The 13741-nt window shown below is 38.3% G+C and overlaps 2 protein-coding genes across 2 annotated transcripts; both read right to left on the bottom strand.

The window, feature by feature from the left end:
- Positions 1-272: 272 nt before the first annotated feature.
- On the bottom strand, positions 273-3164 carry LOC135671973 (polyadenylate-binding protein 7-like). The gene is made up of 8 exons (XM_065180429.1): positions 2828-3164; positions 2599-2717; positions 2292-2491; positions 1537-1796; positions 1353-1459; positions 1073-1262; positions 731-996; positions 273-377 (listed from the first exon to the last, which is right to left on the bottom strand). Exons 1-8 carry the CDS (start codon positions 3078-3080, stop codon positions 273-275), a joined length of 1500 nt encoding a protein of 499 aa, XP_065036501.1. The 5' UTR covers positions 3081-3164.
- A 4841-nt stretch (positions 3165-8005) lies between these two features.
- Positions 8006-8913, bottom strand: LOC135640329 (uncharacterized). Its single transcript, XM_065154655.1, has 2 exons — positions 8706-8913; positions 8006-8627 (listed from the first exon to the last, which is right to left on the bottom strand). Exons 1-2 carry the CDS (start codon positions 8814-8816, stop codon positions 8184-8186), a joined length of 555 nt encoding a protein of 184 aa, XP_065010727.1. The 5' UTR covers positions 8817-8913; the 3' UTR covers positions 8006-8183.
- Positions 8914-13741: the final 4828 nt, after the last annotated feature.

Below are 13741 nucleotides of genomic sequence, written 5' to 3'. Positions count from 1 at the left end.
ACGATGTTCCTCATTTAGTGTCTATTCTTCTTACGTTGCACATTTAGTGTCAATCGGCTAACTTCTAAACTACCACCATTCCATGCACATAGAGAAAATACAAGATACAGTTATTATTTCTGCAGGCCTTTACACCTTTCTAGAAGTCAAGTAATCCCAAATCCGCATCACCTAACACTGCATATCATCCTAACCCCCGCCAATCTTGATAACAGCTACTAAGGTAGATCAACAACAATAGGCTCCATTGAACAGGTCTGGCGTGCACGTTTCTATTGGTTGATGATAGACCGATCATTATAATACAAAGTCTTCCGTGCCCCCCTTGAAGAATTAGAACCGTCATTCACGTTTCCGTAATGCCCATTTCCATTTATCTGCAGTAGAAGATAAATGAGCATCGGATTGTCATATGCAGATTACGCAATGCAGATTGTGCTTCAGAGAACACCCAGACCACAAACATAATAACGAGTCGGGATGTACCTCCATATATTGTGCGCTTGGCAGAGGATGATACATTTTGTGAAGAGGATAAAGGAATTGAGAAAAAAATGAAGTATTGCTTGTTTGCATAGGCTGAGTAAACTTGTTCACAGAGCTATAACTTCTATGATCCAGCTGCCTCCATTGATGAGGGATCTGAAATAACACTTTTTTGTTGAGTTGCAAATGTTTTAAGAGGATTGATAACAAAAAAAAAAAACAGAACAAGAAATATTTTGCTTACTGTAGGTGCATTGGAGGAGCAAGCTTGGGTCCCAAGGAAATGAACCATCCCATTCTGCTGACAAAGATAGACTGGATTTACGTGCATCTGATTTTGAAACCAGTCATAATTTGGCACATGGTATGCTGCTGGAATACTATCATGAGATACTGCATGCTGCACTGGGACTATCTTGAAATTAGCAAACTGAAGTTGCAAATTTTTCTGACGATCCTCCTTGTTCTGAGCAATTGTCACATAAAGGCGTCTGCTATAGAACATATTCCCTGGAAAAATGACAACTACCGGCTCAGACTAACAGTGAAAAGAAACATAATTTAGATTTAACCTAAAGTTAAATACCATTGAATCTCTGAACAGCCTCATTTGCTTCTTCAGCCGAGGAGAAGCATACAAATCCAAATCCCCTGCTCAGTCCATTTTTATCATATATCACTTTTGTCGACAATACCATGCCAGATTCAGAAAATAATCTTCTCAAGGCAGCATTATCAATTGATCTTTCAAGGTTCTTCACGAAGACAGTTGAACCCTGATTTAAAGAAAGAAATATCCTAAGCAATCTGTCCCTTTACATACCACAAAGTAGAATGTACTTTTTAATGCAGTTGTGGTTGATTACCTGAATCTTTGTAAATTTGTGCTCAGGTCTACCAGCGAAACCAAGTCTTAGCAATTTATCACGCTCACTTCTTTTCTGAGCATATCCAACGTATAAAGATTTCGATCCTGACACATAATATCGTGCAATAAGAACAATGTGCAAGGAAACAAACGAAGAATAATATGAAAAGAAGAAATATTACCTAGATCTGAGCCATTCAGATTTTCCAAAGCGTTCTTAGCAGCCTCCGGTGACTCAAAGTCGACGAATCCAAATCCTCTGGATTTTCCACCTCTATCTTTCATTACAACAGCACTACTGATGTTGCCATATGCAGAAAACCTTTGCCGTAAAACATCATCTGTGATGTCCCAGTCCAGATTCTTGATGTACAGGTTAGTGCCTCTTGGTCCTTCAGGCAGTGCTTGCCTCTCGCTCTTCTTAACAAACTTTGTTACACACCTTATTCCACAAATTAGAATAAAAATTCCATGAACGACACTTTAAACATTTATAAAAGGAAAAAACAAGTATAGAAAAGAACAGGGAAGCTAAGAAATCACTGTAATTGAACGCCACTAAATCCTAAAACAACTCATAAAATGGCCCAGTAGTTCCTAAACAAACTAAAGAATCCAAGCAGTGACTATCGTATAAATACAACAAAGATAAACCATCATTTTGGGAAACAATGTTATCAAAGCACAAACAGAACAAGCAGAAAAAGCACATCTTATGGGGGAATAGGACAAAAAGCGATGAGTAGAGGAAAGAGGAATCGACAAACGGTAAACAGAGCATTCGATACTAAAAAAAAAATCGGTGTCAGGGAATGAATGAGCCGACGGTCAAAGAAACAAGAAAACAAGACTAAGATCATTCCACAAAAAGAATGACGTCACATTGCAAGGAGGAACAATCGAGACTAAAGAAAACATAAAGAACAGGAATGCTAACAGCTTCTTGCTTGAACCAGGGAGGATGACGCCATTGAGAGCTTTAATGGCCAACTGAGCCGCTTCCTCTGAGTCCATCTGAACGAAACCGAATCCCCTACTCCTCCCAGACCCATCTATTGCCACCTTGCACGACTCCACTGTTCCATAAACCGCGAACAGATCCTCAAGCACCGTCCCGCTCACCGATATCTCCAAATTCTTTAGAGTCGCAAATGATCCGTCCCCGGAGAAGAACAGAACCCACGTCAGGAACATAACTTAGATGACGCTTACAAATTGAAGGGCAAGAAGGATCAGGGTTTCACCTTCACGAAGAGATTGCCGATGCCGTTCTTCCGAGACATTGGGTTCCGTTGTGACCACATGATCCGCATAGGTCTACCGTGCAGAAGGGAGTGATTCATCGCCTTGAGGGCTTTCTCGGCTTCAAGAAAACATCCAAATCAAAGGTTCAAAGAAATGCACACGAAACCAATGGATCAAGAGAACCAAATCACCAGAACTGAGAGAGAGAGAGAGGAATAGGGTTTAAACCATCAGAGAAAGAGAGGTAGTTGAGGTAGGCATATCCGAGGGAAGTGCCAGAGGCGCGATCGCGGCATACGCGGGCGGAGGCGACGGTGCCGAAGCGAGTGAAAGCGTAGTTGAGTTCCGCGTCAGTGACGGCCGGGTGAAGGTCGCCGATGTACAGAGTCGGGAATGGCGGAAGATGGAGGGACGTGGGAGCCGCTGCCGCATTCATTTCATCCGGATGCAAGGTCGCGGCCGCAGCTGCCGTATCTCCCATTGCGCTTGGAGAGCGTCGCGTCTCTTTCTCGCCGGAGAAGAAGAAAGGAAGACGGGAAAGACTTGAGCGGGAAGGAGCAGTGTGGTGGACGCTATTTTTATATAGGCAATAACCGCCTCATAGAGCGCTTACGAACCATTGCATGTAAAAATATATGCGGTACAAATCTACACCGTTCACTTTGAAAACGTTGAACGGACGAGATGAGTTTCACGGCAACAGTAGGAGATTGCACGGGTGACTCTACGGGCTCCCGTGAACGCTTACTCATCGCCGTTCATTTTGAGTTCGAAATAGGTAATGAACGGTGAGGATCCGACATCCACTTGGTATCGAACCGACGCATCTTATCCGCCACAAGCTGCCCCAGGAACCTCCAAAGCCGTTCGTTCCCATAAGCGCAAATGAGGCATTTCACTGATAGGGAAAAAAAAAGAAGAAAAGAGAAATGTATTGACCTAATATCCAATCATGTACTGCCACGTAGGCCTAATCTGTAAGTGACGAAACCGACCTCCTTCTCCCTTCTCCTCTTTCACCGCCTTCCCGATCCTCTTCGTGCTTCTCGCTATCCAAATCCTAATCTCCTAACATTCTTGGCAATGCCCACCAAAATCCATACAAGAGGTGTTGGTGAATTGATGTGCCATGGTTGGTGAGTCAGCATGGGATGTTTTGGTTGGCTGAACAGGTTACCAAGGTTGATCGATCACAAGACGGGATACTGACGTCGGGATGTTGATTGGTGTCTCTCAGTTAGGACGGTCGTGCCTCAAGGAGTATCCGCTCTCCTAGACAGAAGGCCCTGGGCGTCGACTGAGATGTCGGATCCGTCTGGAAGAAGGCGCCTCTCGATTGGGATGATCGTGCCTCGGTGGGTGGCTGCTCCCTTGCACAGAAGGTCCTTGTCAGGTGGTGACCGACTTTGGCCCTTCAACGAGTAAGTTAGTGCTTGGTTCTCTATTTTTGCTTCCCTCTTGCCAAATGTCGGCTAGGAGATTTTATACTATCGTACAAGGGTCGGCCATACGCGGGTTCGACGTGGTGGCCAATCCTCGCGGGGCCAGGAGGTACCTTTATGCAGCCATCATCTCAGAACGCATGGAACGATGCCATATGGCATCGTCCCGAGCTTTCGAGGATGGGATGTACCGAGGAGTGCCTTGGTACGGATCCCGACTCAGTGCGTGGGAGTACTCCTGCTGACCTGGCGGTGGCGTGGTGCGACATTAGTTGTGATATGGTCAGGGCCCAAAATATACCTTATCAAGAGGAACTTTGTTCTACTACGAGGTTCCTTTGCCGCGGAGGAGGGGTAGTAGAGTCGACGGGAGCAGAGTGCTTCAGAACTCTAAAGCGATCCTGGTTCAGTATAGAGTTATATTGCCATTTCTGATTAGCATTATCTCACCTCTTTAATATTTTATCGTCTTAATGCCCTTTTATTTTTCATATGACAATTCCTTTTGAGGACACTCCCTTAGACTTCAAGATGATTGGATTTATTTTTTCAAAAAAAAGGATCAAATCTATTTAAGGATTGATAGGACATATTTTGGTATCACCCTTGCGATAACAGTCAGTAGCTATGTTAGTGCCAACACGAAGCCTCAAAGTTGATATAGTGCATTACGTCGATGTGACACCTCGAACTCGGATGGGACGATCACCTATTCCCCTGCTATCCAAGGTCGTACGAGATGATGCCGCATAGCATAAAGCTGCTCTAGAAAGCTTGGAATGGTGCTGCGCAGCATGGATCCATATTGGTCAATCGACACTTGCACATGAGGTACAAGTCGGCTGCTTGAGGAGTTGATCGTCATTAATAGATAATGTACAATCGACTCTCGCTCGTAGGTATAAAAGCCAATCCTTTTGACTAGCGTCAGAGGAATGACTTCGAGCATTCAACTCTCTCTTACTTCACTCAACACTCGTCAAGGGAGAAGACCGCACTCGAGAGACGAGGCTCAAACTCAACCCGACCCGACGCTCGCTTCCACCACCTGAGCATCCGTGTAGGCCTGACATATCAACCATGACATAAAGATTCACTAACAAGTATAGATAAAGAATAATAAGAAGAAGGTGTTTTCTCTTTAAAATCTTTAACCCCCTTATAACTGTAACTCTCAAGAAATAGAAATAGTTGAGAGAACAAAAGTAAAGAAAGATTTTATCTTTTGACTTCGGGCAACAAGTACGAGCGTAAGTAGAGTTTGTTAAATAGGGGCCAAAGTCAAACTTTGGGAGGCTTGATGGAGAATGTGTTAGAACAATAGCAACTATAAACATATTTTAATAAAGAATATAATCAAATAATTTATGAATAAAATAAAAAAAAATATATTTAAAGAAACTCAAAGGCATGGTTCATGATTCTAAGGTGCATGTTTGATTAAGAAGGATACAATCGAAAAATTAATCTCTTATGAAAATGATAATAAAGATGGTTGAAAACCAATGGAAATCAACATCAAATTTATAAGAAAGAAATAGTTGAGAAAATTTAGAATGTGAATTCATTTTGATAGAAATCAAAATTTAGAATGTGAATCCATTTTGATAGAAAAAAGAATAAGATGAAGTCACTAATCGACGAGGAGATAGATTTCTCCTTGAAGATGTCATATCTCTGTGTAAATGAATCACAAGGAAAATGACACCAAGCATCAAACTCATAGCCACAACAAAAAGAAAATATAAGGACAAGAACATAAGGAATCACATATAAAACTTCGCAACTGAAAATAATATATGTCGGTAAAAAGGACAGAGCTACTTCTCAATCGAGAAAGGAAAATATAAATAGACAAGAGGATATGCAACTATTTTTCATAGAGAAATGAAAAACACCGTTCCATTAATAAACACGAACTAATGAAATTTCTAACACTTTGGGCTTTGCAAACCCACTTCTTGTAAATGTCAAAAATTCATATCATCTCCCTAACATCCTTGATAGTGAAAGGATCCGATAGGCCGAAGAGAAGGTCGCAATACGCTAAAACCCCGAAGATTTAACAAAGGTGAGAAGCTGATAAAAGAATAAAATAAAAAAAAAGTGAAGATCTTTCAAACTCTTGATAATGAATAGGTCATCTCAAAATCATTCCAACAAAAATATATAGAGACTTGTTATTATACACTTAATTAGAATTATGGATTACAATTGTTCGAACAATAACAACTATAGACATATATCGATAGAGTGTAATTAAATAATATATACATAGAATAAAAAAGAAAAAAATAAAATCCAAAGACAGAGATTCTGTATCCTAAGGCATATTCTTAGAGCCTTATTACTATCTGACTGAGAAAAAAAAGAAGCAACAACATGAACAGTATAACCGATTGCACTGTCTGATTACAGACTTTTGGTTGTCCTACTTCGTTACATTTCTTTGCAACAATGACTGATCACTGTAAATTGAATGACAGCTGATCTTAAATTCTCCCGGTGCTAACTGGGGCATGTTGATGTAAGGATTGTGGTTCATTAGTTGTTTACTATCGGATCTTCAGAGGGTGACACCATGCAGTAAGTAGTCTGGGCTGTCGCCTGCAGAACTATGATGTGTTTTGTCAGAAGAACCAGGCAGTGAGATGCTACTAGATAAGAGTTTGAATCTATATATAGTCAGTCATGTTAGTTTTGTTTCTTGGTAGATCTTGACACAGCTTCTGTAAGCACTGAACCAATAATGTATAGTTACCTGGGCAAGAGGCTTTGTCATCTTTCAAGACCTTGTGGATTAAGTGGCAGTTTCTTCCTTTGTATGTTGAGTTTGTCTTCCATCAAACATATATATATATACCTTGTGGATTACTTGTTAGTTTCTTCTTATGTAAGTTGAGTTTGTCTTCCATCATACATATACATAGCTTGTGGATTACTTGGTAGTTTATTCTCATGCATGTTGGTTCTTCTGTCTTCCATCACATGAATTGACCATGTGGATTACTTTTTGTCTTTCAATTTGAGTTTTGAATTGTGTTTCTTTCAAATCTGATTCTGTGCTTATAATCAGGGAGTGTATTTTATTTATTATTAGATAACTGATTTATTTTCTTAAAATCAAAATCGTAAGTGCCTGCATTTCTATAGTTAACTTTGTGCATTATCTACGGCTCAGTTCCCGCTCATATATATATATATGTTATATATGTTATATATGTTAGCAATTCACATCTCATGGTTTCTCTTGTTTGATAGAAACATATATTAACATCTTCTTCTATTTATACAGATTAGGAAAGATAATTTTCTTCAACAGAATAGAAAAATTTTCTCTGCTATCAATAAAAGCACCATTATTTCTCTGCTAAACAAATAATATCATTTATTCAAGAAATGAGTAGAGTCTAGAAATCGATTACCTTGCTCGATGAGTTCAGGATGGGTAAAACTTAAGTGAGGTGAGTGTGCTGAGTTGGGGAGTCAAAGTTGAAGAATTTTAGAAGAAAATATAAGCACCATTTTGATACAAATCTTTTCATTTTTTATTTTTTTTCCTACTAAAATAAAAGCTCAATATACTTGGGGAGACTTAACAGACTAATCAAAATCATGAAGTCAACTCCCATTCGATTTTAGACTGATAGCTTAAATTGATTCCGTGCAACATAAATGGATCACAGTGATCATATATATATATGTATATATATATATATATATATATATATATATATATATAATCTAAAGGTATATGATTTGTTATAAAGTAATGGAAGTTTATGTTTGCTGTCCAAGAAAAGCTCATGAGATCAGTTCATAGAGAAAATTAGCTCTTATTGATATTTGAGACAAAAGTGACAAAGAAATGCTACATTTCTTTCTTCTTTTTTTTGTGACTTTTTCATCCCAAAATGGGACGAAATTTTGTTGTTCTTTCTCAACATTAATTTGACAATGCATGAGAGATTAACATCATTATTTTCTTTCAGGATTTAAATGGAAGTAATTTGCATTAGTACAACTACAATAATAATCCTAATTCTCCTTTTTCTTTTCTACAAATAATAAATACACAAGAGTACCTCCCTCCGATCCACGCGAGTTGAACTCGGTATACAAAAGCCAAACTCGTCCATCACTCAGTCCGATTCCTGCAACCCGCCCAGGACGACGGAGCCGACGAAGAGACCAGCGGCAACGACGCCGAGAGCGGCGGAAAGGAAGGCCTGCGCGGCTACTAGCGCGGCGGAGTCGTCCGGGATGAGGACGATGGCGGCGACGGCGGCGAGGAGGAGAGGGAGGGAGACGGAGGCGAGAACAGAAGGGGAGAACCCAGCGGCGCGCTCCAGGAGGCTGAGAAGGCCGAGCTCCTCCGCCTTGGACAGGAAGCCCAGCCTCTCGATGGAGGAGAGCGTGATGCCGAGCTCCTCCGCCTTGGAGAGCAGCCCGGATTTCTCCACGCCGGATAGCACCTTGCGCGTCTCCAGCTTCTTCACGACGTCGACGGACAACTCCTCGCTTCCCTCCGCGAAGAGACCCGCTCCGTACCATTGCTTCTTCCAGTTGTCGTCGTATCGGTTGACCTGCAACAGCGCACCATCAGAGAGATGAAAGATTGGAGGGTCAGAAGAGGAAAGGAAACGAAACGAAAGGAAAGGTGCCTTCTGTTTGGGCGCCATGGCGAGGATTCGCGAGGATCTTCCATTGGAGAAGCGGGGAGATAAAGGGGAGAGAGAAGAGAAGCAAGCGGAGGCGATCGTCGGCGCCGCCATCGCTTCGAGAGGTTCGAGTTCTCTTCTTCTCCTCCTTCTTCTTCCACGACTAGTACTACTACTTCATCAAATGGAGTTGTGGTCTATTTTTGTTCGATTTCCCTCTCTTGTTATCTGTTTATTATCCTCGCCAATATTTGTCAGTCAGATATGGGAGAATCTAACTCGGACCAATAGAGGTGGCCGAGGCTTATCCGTAAGCACGACACCACATAGAAGAGAATGAATTTGGCTGGTAGATTTGGCTCTAAAGAAAGAAAGACGTTGTTTTGCAAGATCTCTTTTTAGGTTCTAATGGTAGAATTTTGCCTCTCACTTCATCAGCTTGACTAAATTACTGTAGTCATCCAAGGAAGGATTGGAGGATCCACTTTGGAAGAAAGAATTCTATTGAGCTTTTGGCTATCGATCACACCCAAGAATCGCCTCAGAACTTCTGCTACGATATGAAACCACCAAAAGACATGCAATCTTGAAAGAAAAGATTGACAGCTTTTAGTGAAATGGTCACAGCCAATGGCGCAATTAGAATTGATGCAATTAGAATTGAAAGAAAAGACTATTAGAATTGATGCAATTAGAATACCACTAGCATTGGTAACTAAGAAAAACTGATAGATTTATTAATTTAATATTAAATCAATAACCTTGAATGAAAAGTTACAAGAGAGTTTCTATCGAGTAGTTAGTTACAAGGCTTTGAAATCAAAAGTGTAGGAAGATAAACTATATGAGTTGGACAAAAATATTATATGGTTTGAAACAAGTATCGAGTGTCACATTTATGTTTTTTTCTTTTACACATGATCACAGCATCTTTCCACAAGAATATCCCGAGCCAAATAAATAAATATTATTTTATTAGTTAACTTATAAATATTTATTATAATTTATTTATTTATCAAATCATAAGTCAAAAGTAACCCTAGGTTTTAATATAGAACATAATGATATTAATTCGAAGAAACATCTAATCTAACGATAGAGAAAAATCTACTCTTCATTAGAATCCGATCTATTACTAGTGAGAAATTACTCTAAAAATAAAAAATAATAATAAAATTTTAACAACGCTAAGTAAGAACCCTTGTATCAACTGAAAGTGAATACATGATCAAAAATCAATTATTCATAGATGTATATGAAATACATAAAGGAGCATTCTTTTAGCAACAAATGAAGAGACTTTATCATATGAGATAGTTTGTATTCTCCCAATAACAAATGGAGATAAACCCATATCGCACTCCTAACAACGAATGAAGTGAAATCTCTTACTCATCAAAGTGAAAACATGTTCTTCCTAATAGCGAAGGGAAGAACTGTCTAGCCGTCACGTCTAATGACCTACTAATCTTTGAAGAAAATCATCTTATTTGCCTTCAGCAAGGAAATACCATCATCTCATACTAGTCATATCGAGATAAAATAAAATATTAAAATATTTCTTTCAAATATTATCAAATAATACCACTTAGCTCTCTATTTACTTAAACTCTAGTTTAATCAATCCAGTAAAATCATATTTAACTAAAACCTAACCAAATCAATTTTTAATTTTCATTTAACTAGTTTAGAATACTAGTATACTTTGGACTATATTAGATTCAATTAGAGTTAAACAAGTTTGAATAAGTTAAACTAATTCGAAATCACCCTAAATTGATATAAACTAATCAATTCTGATTTAGTTCAATCGATGTTCGGATCTAAATTTAGCAATTGCATGATATTGGGTTAAATTGGATAAGTCCATAATCATGTGCATTGCACATGACTATGCATAAACCCCACTAGGCTGGGCCAACCCTTGGCCCTGATCATGTGCACATGTGACTATCTATATTAGACTGCGTTGAGCTAGCCCATGAGTAAGGTTTGACCTACAAGTTAGGCTTGGTCTATTGACTGGGTCTAACCAGTGGGCTATGACCTATCGATTGAGGCTAGTTAGTGGGTCGTGGCTTGACCTAGATTTGGGCTTAGCTTGTGGATTGTTTCAACTCAATTCATATCAAATTTCATCAATCTCGAATTGTGATATCATATATTAATTAATAATAATACATTAAAATATAAAATTAAAAGATAAATTTATAATATTTTTAATTAAATAAGAATCAGAAATCAAATATTCAATACATATAAATAATTTTAACATAATCTAATCAAATAATAAAAAATTTAATATATATATATATATATTCCTATTCAAATCCTATAATCGGCAAACCAAGTATTCATTGCTCCTATCGTAAGCTTCATCGTAGCAAAGGCTTCTTCGATTTTTATACTAAACAGCATCTCACAAGGTTCATTACTGGTCTTCACCGGTGCAAATTTTTTAAGCAGAAATTATTTACTCTGAGGTCAGTGTCATACGATTTTAATTCCAAAAGGCGTTCTAAGAGAGAAGAAGCGTTAGTTTACAAGTACAATGTTGGAATTAAATATCACCCTATCAAATATGACTATCAAATATCATGAAGCGTTAGTTTACAAGGACAACAATTTTTGCACATGGTACATACCGCAAGGGTAGACTTTTAATACAATAACTTCTATTTTAGAGATTGACGGATTCGGTCAACGGTGTTTATCTTCCATAGCAATCTCTTCTTTTCCAGCTGGCTAGCGTTTAATGGGTGGTGTCTGTTCATCACTCGTCATCAAGCGTGATAAGACTTATTTTGGGCTCAAGACATGTCACAATCGATACCATACATCAGGTCAAAATATGTACAAAGGCGTTGTTCGATCTGCGTACCACCACGCCAACTCGAGAATCAGTTAGGGAAATCAGAATTTTTACCGAGGCACTGTTTGATGTGTCCCGTCTCGAGAACTCAAGGCGGCGATGTCTCACGTCGCTCCGCGTGTCCAGAGACGACAATCGATCAGAAGTGTTATCTCATCCCTCGAGGATCAATATGCAACTGACCATTGTACAATGGTATAAAAGCCTCTGGCTAGCATTCGACCGAGGGGGTTAAAAAAAATAATTGAATACTCCACTGACTTTGACTCGTCGGAGGGGCCAAAGTCAAGAATCATCCGACGAAAATCATTTTTACAGGAAAGCGACCACCCATGACCCGTGAGCGTCCCAACCTCCGAAGTTACCGATCGACGTCCCCACGATGAGCCATCAACTAGCACCCGGATCGAGGAACGTTGATCAACATCTCGTCGCGAGGGTTCGGTCGACCTCGGCATCCAGCTCGACCAATAGAAGACTTCCAACATCAACTCGTGGACTAGACCATGCTGACTCACTAGCATCAACGACATATTTGTTTACCAACAAAACTTACTTCTGTCGACCATCTAAAGTTACGACATGGAGATGGTATCTATTCGTTCTCTTCCCTCGTGGAGAGGTATATTGTTTGGACCATTAACTGATTAAGATATATCCACGTGCAAACAAAAGATACAGAAGATTGCTGTTTAATGAGAGCTCTCCATTGTCATTCCAACTATTTTAATTTGTCATATAGTCATAACAAAAACTAATATCCCCATCAACCCACATGGATTGTCTCAGCTATGAATTCCATCGAAGAAACACATGCCCTAATGTCGGTGAGGTAGAAGAAGAATCCCAATCCCAAACAAAAAAAAAAAATTATAAAAATTAACAAATAAAAAAATTGGCATAAGATTAACATAGCTCGGTAACTTCTTACTTATATTCATGAAAAAATAAAGAAATTATTTATCAACTAAGAATAGTTACAAGATTCTTAAGTTCAAATTTTTTTTATGAACTGATATTGTTACAGTACTTTTACATTTTATTACAGTAAACATTATAGCATAGTTTATAAATATTATAATGATAATATTAAAATATTCTAACAACATAATGTATGAACATTACAATTGGATCCATTCACCTATGGACCGAATTATAGGGAAAAGAAAAAAGAAAGAGAAAACAAGGGTAAGTGATTAACCGTTAAATCAAAGTTATTTTGAAGTAGTAGCCAAAAATAAAGACGCTATTAAGGAATTCTGACAATGAGCAACACTTTTCCACAAAAATCTTTAGTATCTATTCGCCCGAGATTTTTAGTTCACAATTTTCTTTAGCATCTGTTCCTTGAGTGAACTTCTTGCTTGATTAACAAGCAACACCGAATCCTTCCTCATGTTTCATCAAACACAAAGCATCAGAAGGTAGCGACTACAGCAGACTTTTAACTTCATTTGCTGTTCAACTCGTAAGCAGCACATGAATTCCTTTGTCGGTGAGGGCCGAAGAGAGATTGTTTCATATATTTTTTTCTGATTGCGATTGATAATGCTGTAAATGTAGTCTTGATCATATAATAAATGATCATATTGATATTGATATTGATATTATGGGATAAACTCTTCTTATTACTTATTTTAGATATTATATTTTCGTCTATAAATAAATAAGATCTTTTATGAATTAATGAGATGAACGATGATATAATAAATATATAATAATTAAATATATAAATACCTAAATATGTGAGTATGTGATTGTGTAAATCAATGACATAATTAAAAGATTATATATCTTCTCTCGTAATTTTGTACTAAGGATAAAAAGAAAAGAGAAAACGAGTTTAGTTCTTATCGTAGATTGACATTATAGATCGACATCAACGATAGATAGAGAAAAAAATTTCTAAATAATATCAAAATATACATCGTTGTAATATTTAGATCCATTGTTATTTAATTTTAGATTTTAATATTTTTTTCTTTAATAATATTATATTTTTATGGTACCACTTACGATTAAAGGGTTTGATTTGCTGGGGTGTAACCATATTTCTCCTCGAGCAATCAAGAAACTACAGCGGTCCACATTAATTGGCGACCGATCAACCTATCGCCTCTATGTAGATTAGACATATCAAGAAGACCATGTGCTCGACTTCCTATTA

This window comes from Musa acuminata, chromosome BXJ1-4 (assembly GCF_036884655.1).
Source record: "Musa acuminata AAA Group cultivar baxijiao chromosome BXJ1-4, Cavendish_Baxijiao_AAA, whole genome shotgun sequence".
NCBI lineage: Eukaryota > Viridiplantae > Streptophyta > Magnoliopsida > Zingiberales > Musaceae > Musa > Musa acuminata.
The sequence above is the reverse complement of the archived record's forward strand: the minus strand, read 5'-3'. Positions and strand labels throughout refer to the sequence as shown.

Bases quoted from the DNA above. Each gene is read 5' to 3' on its own strand.
- LOC135671973 (XM_065180429.1), bottom strand. From the start codon at position 3,080: ATGGGAGATACGGCAGCTGCGGCCGCGACCTTGCATCCGGATGAAATG. The intron at 1,797-2,291 runs GTTAGCATTCCT...TTGTGGAATAAG, and splicing joins CCTGGTTCAAGCAAGAAGCT to GTGTGTAACAAAGTTTGTTA. The intron at 378-730 runs GTAAGCAAAATA...CTTCTACTGCAG, and splicing joins GCTCCTCCAATGCACCTACA to ATAAATGGAAATGGGCATTA.
- LOC135640329 (XM_065154655.1), bottom strand. From the start codon at position 8,816: ATGGCGGCGCCGACGATCGCCTCCGCTTGCTTCTCTTCTCTCTCCCCT. The intron at 8,628-8,705 runs GCACCTTTCCTT...GCGCTGTTGCAG, and splicing joins CCATGGCGCCCAAACAGAAG to GTCAACCGATACGACGACAA.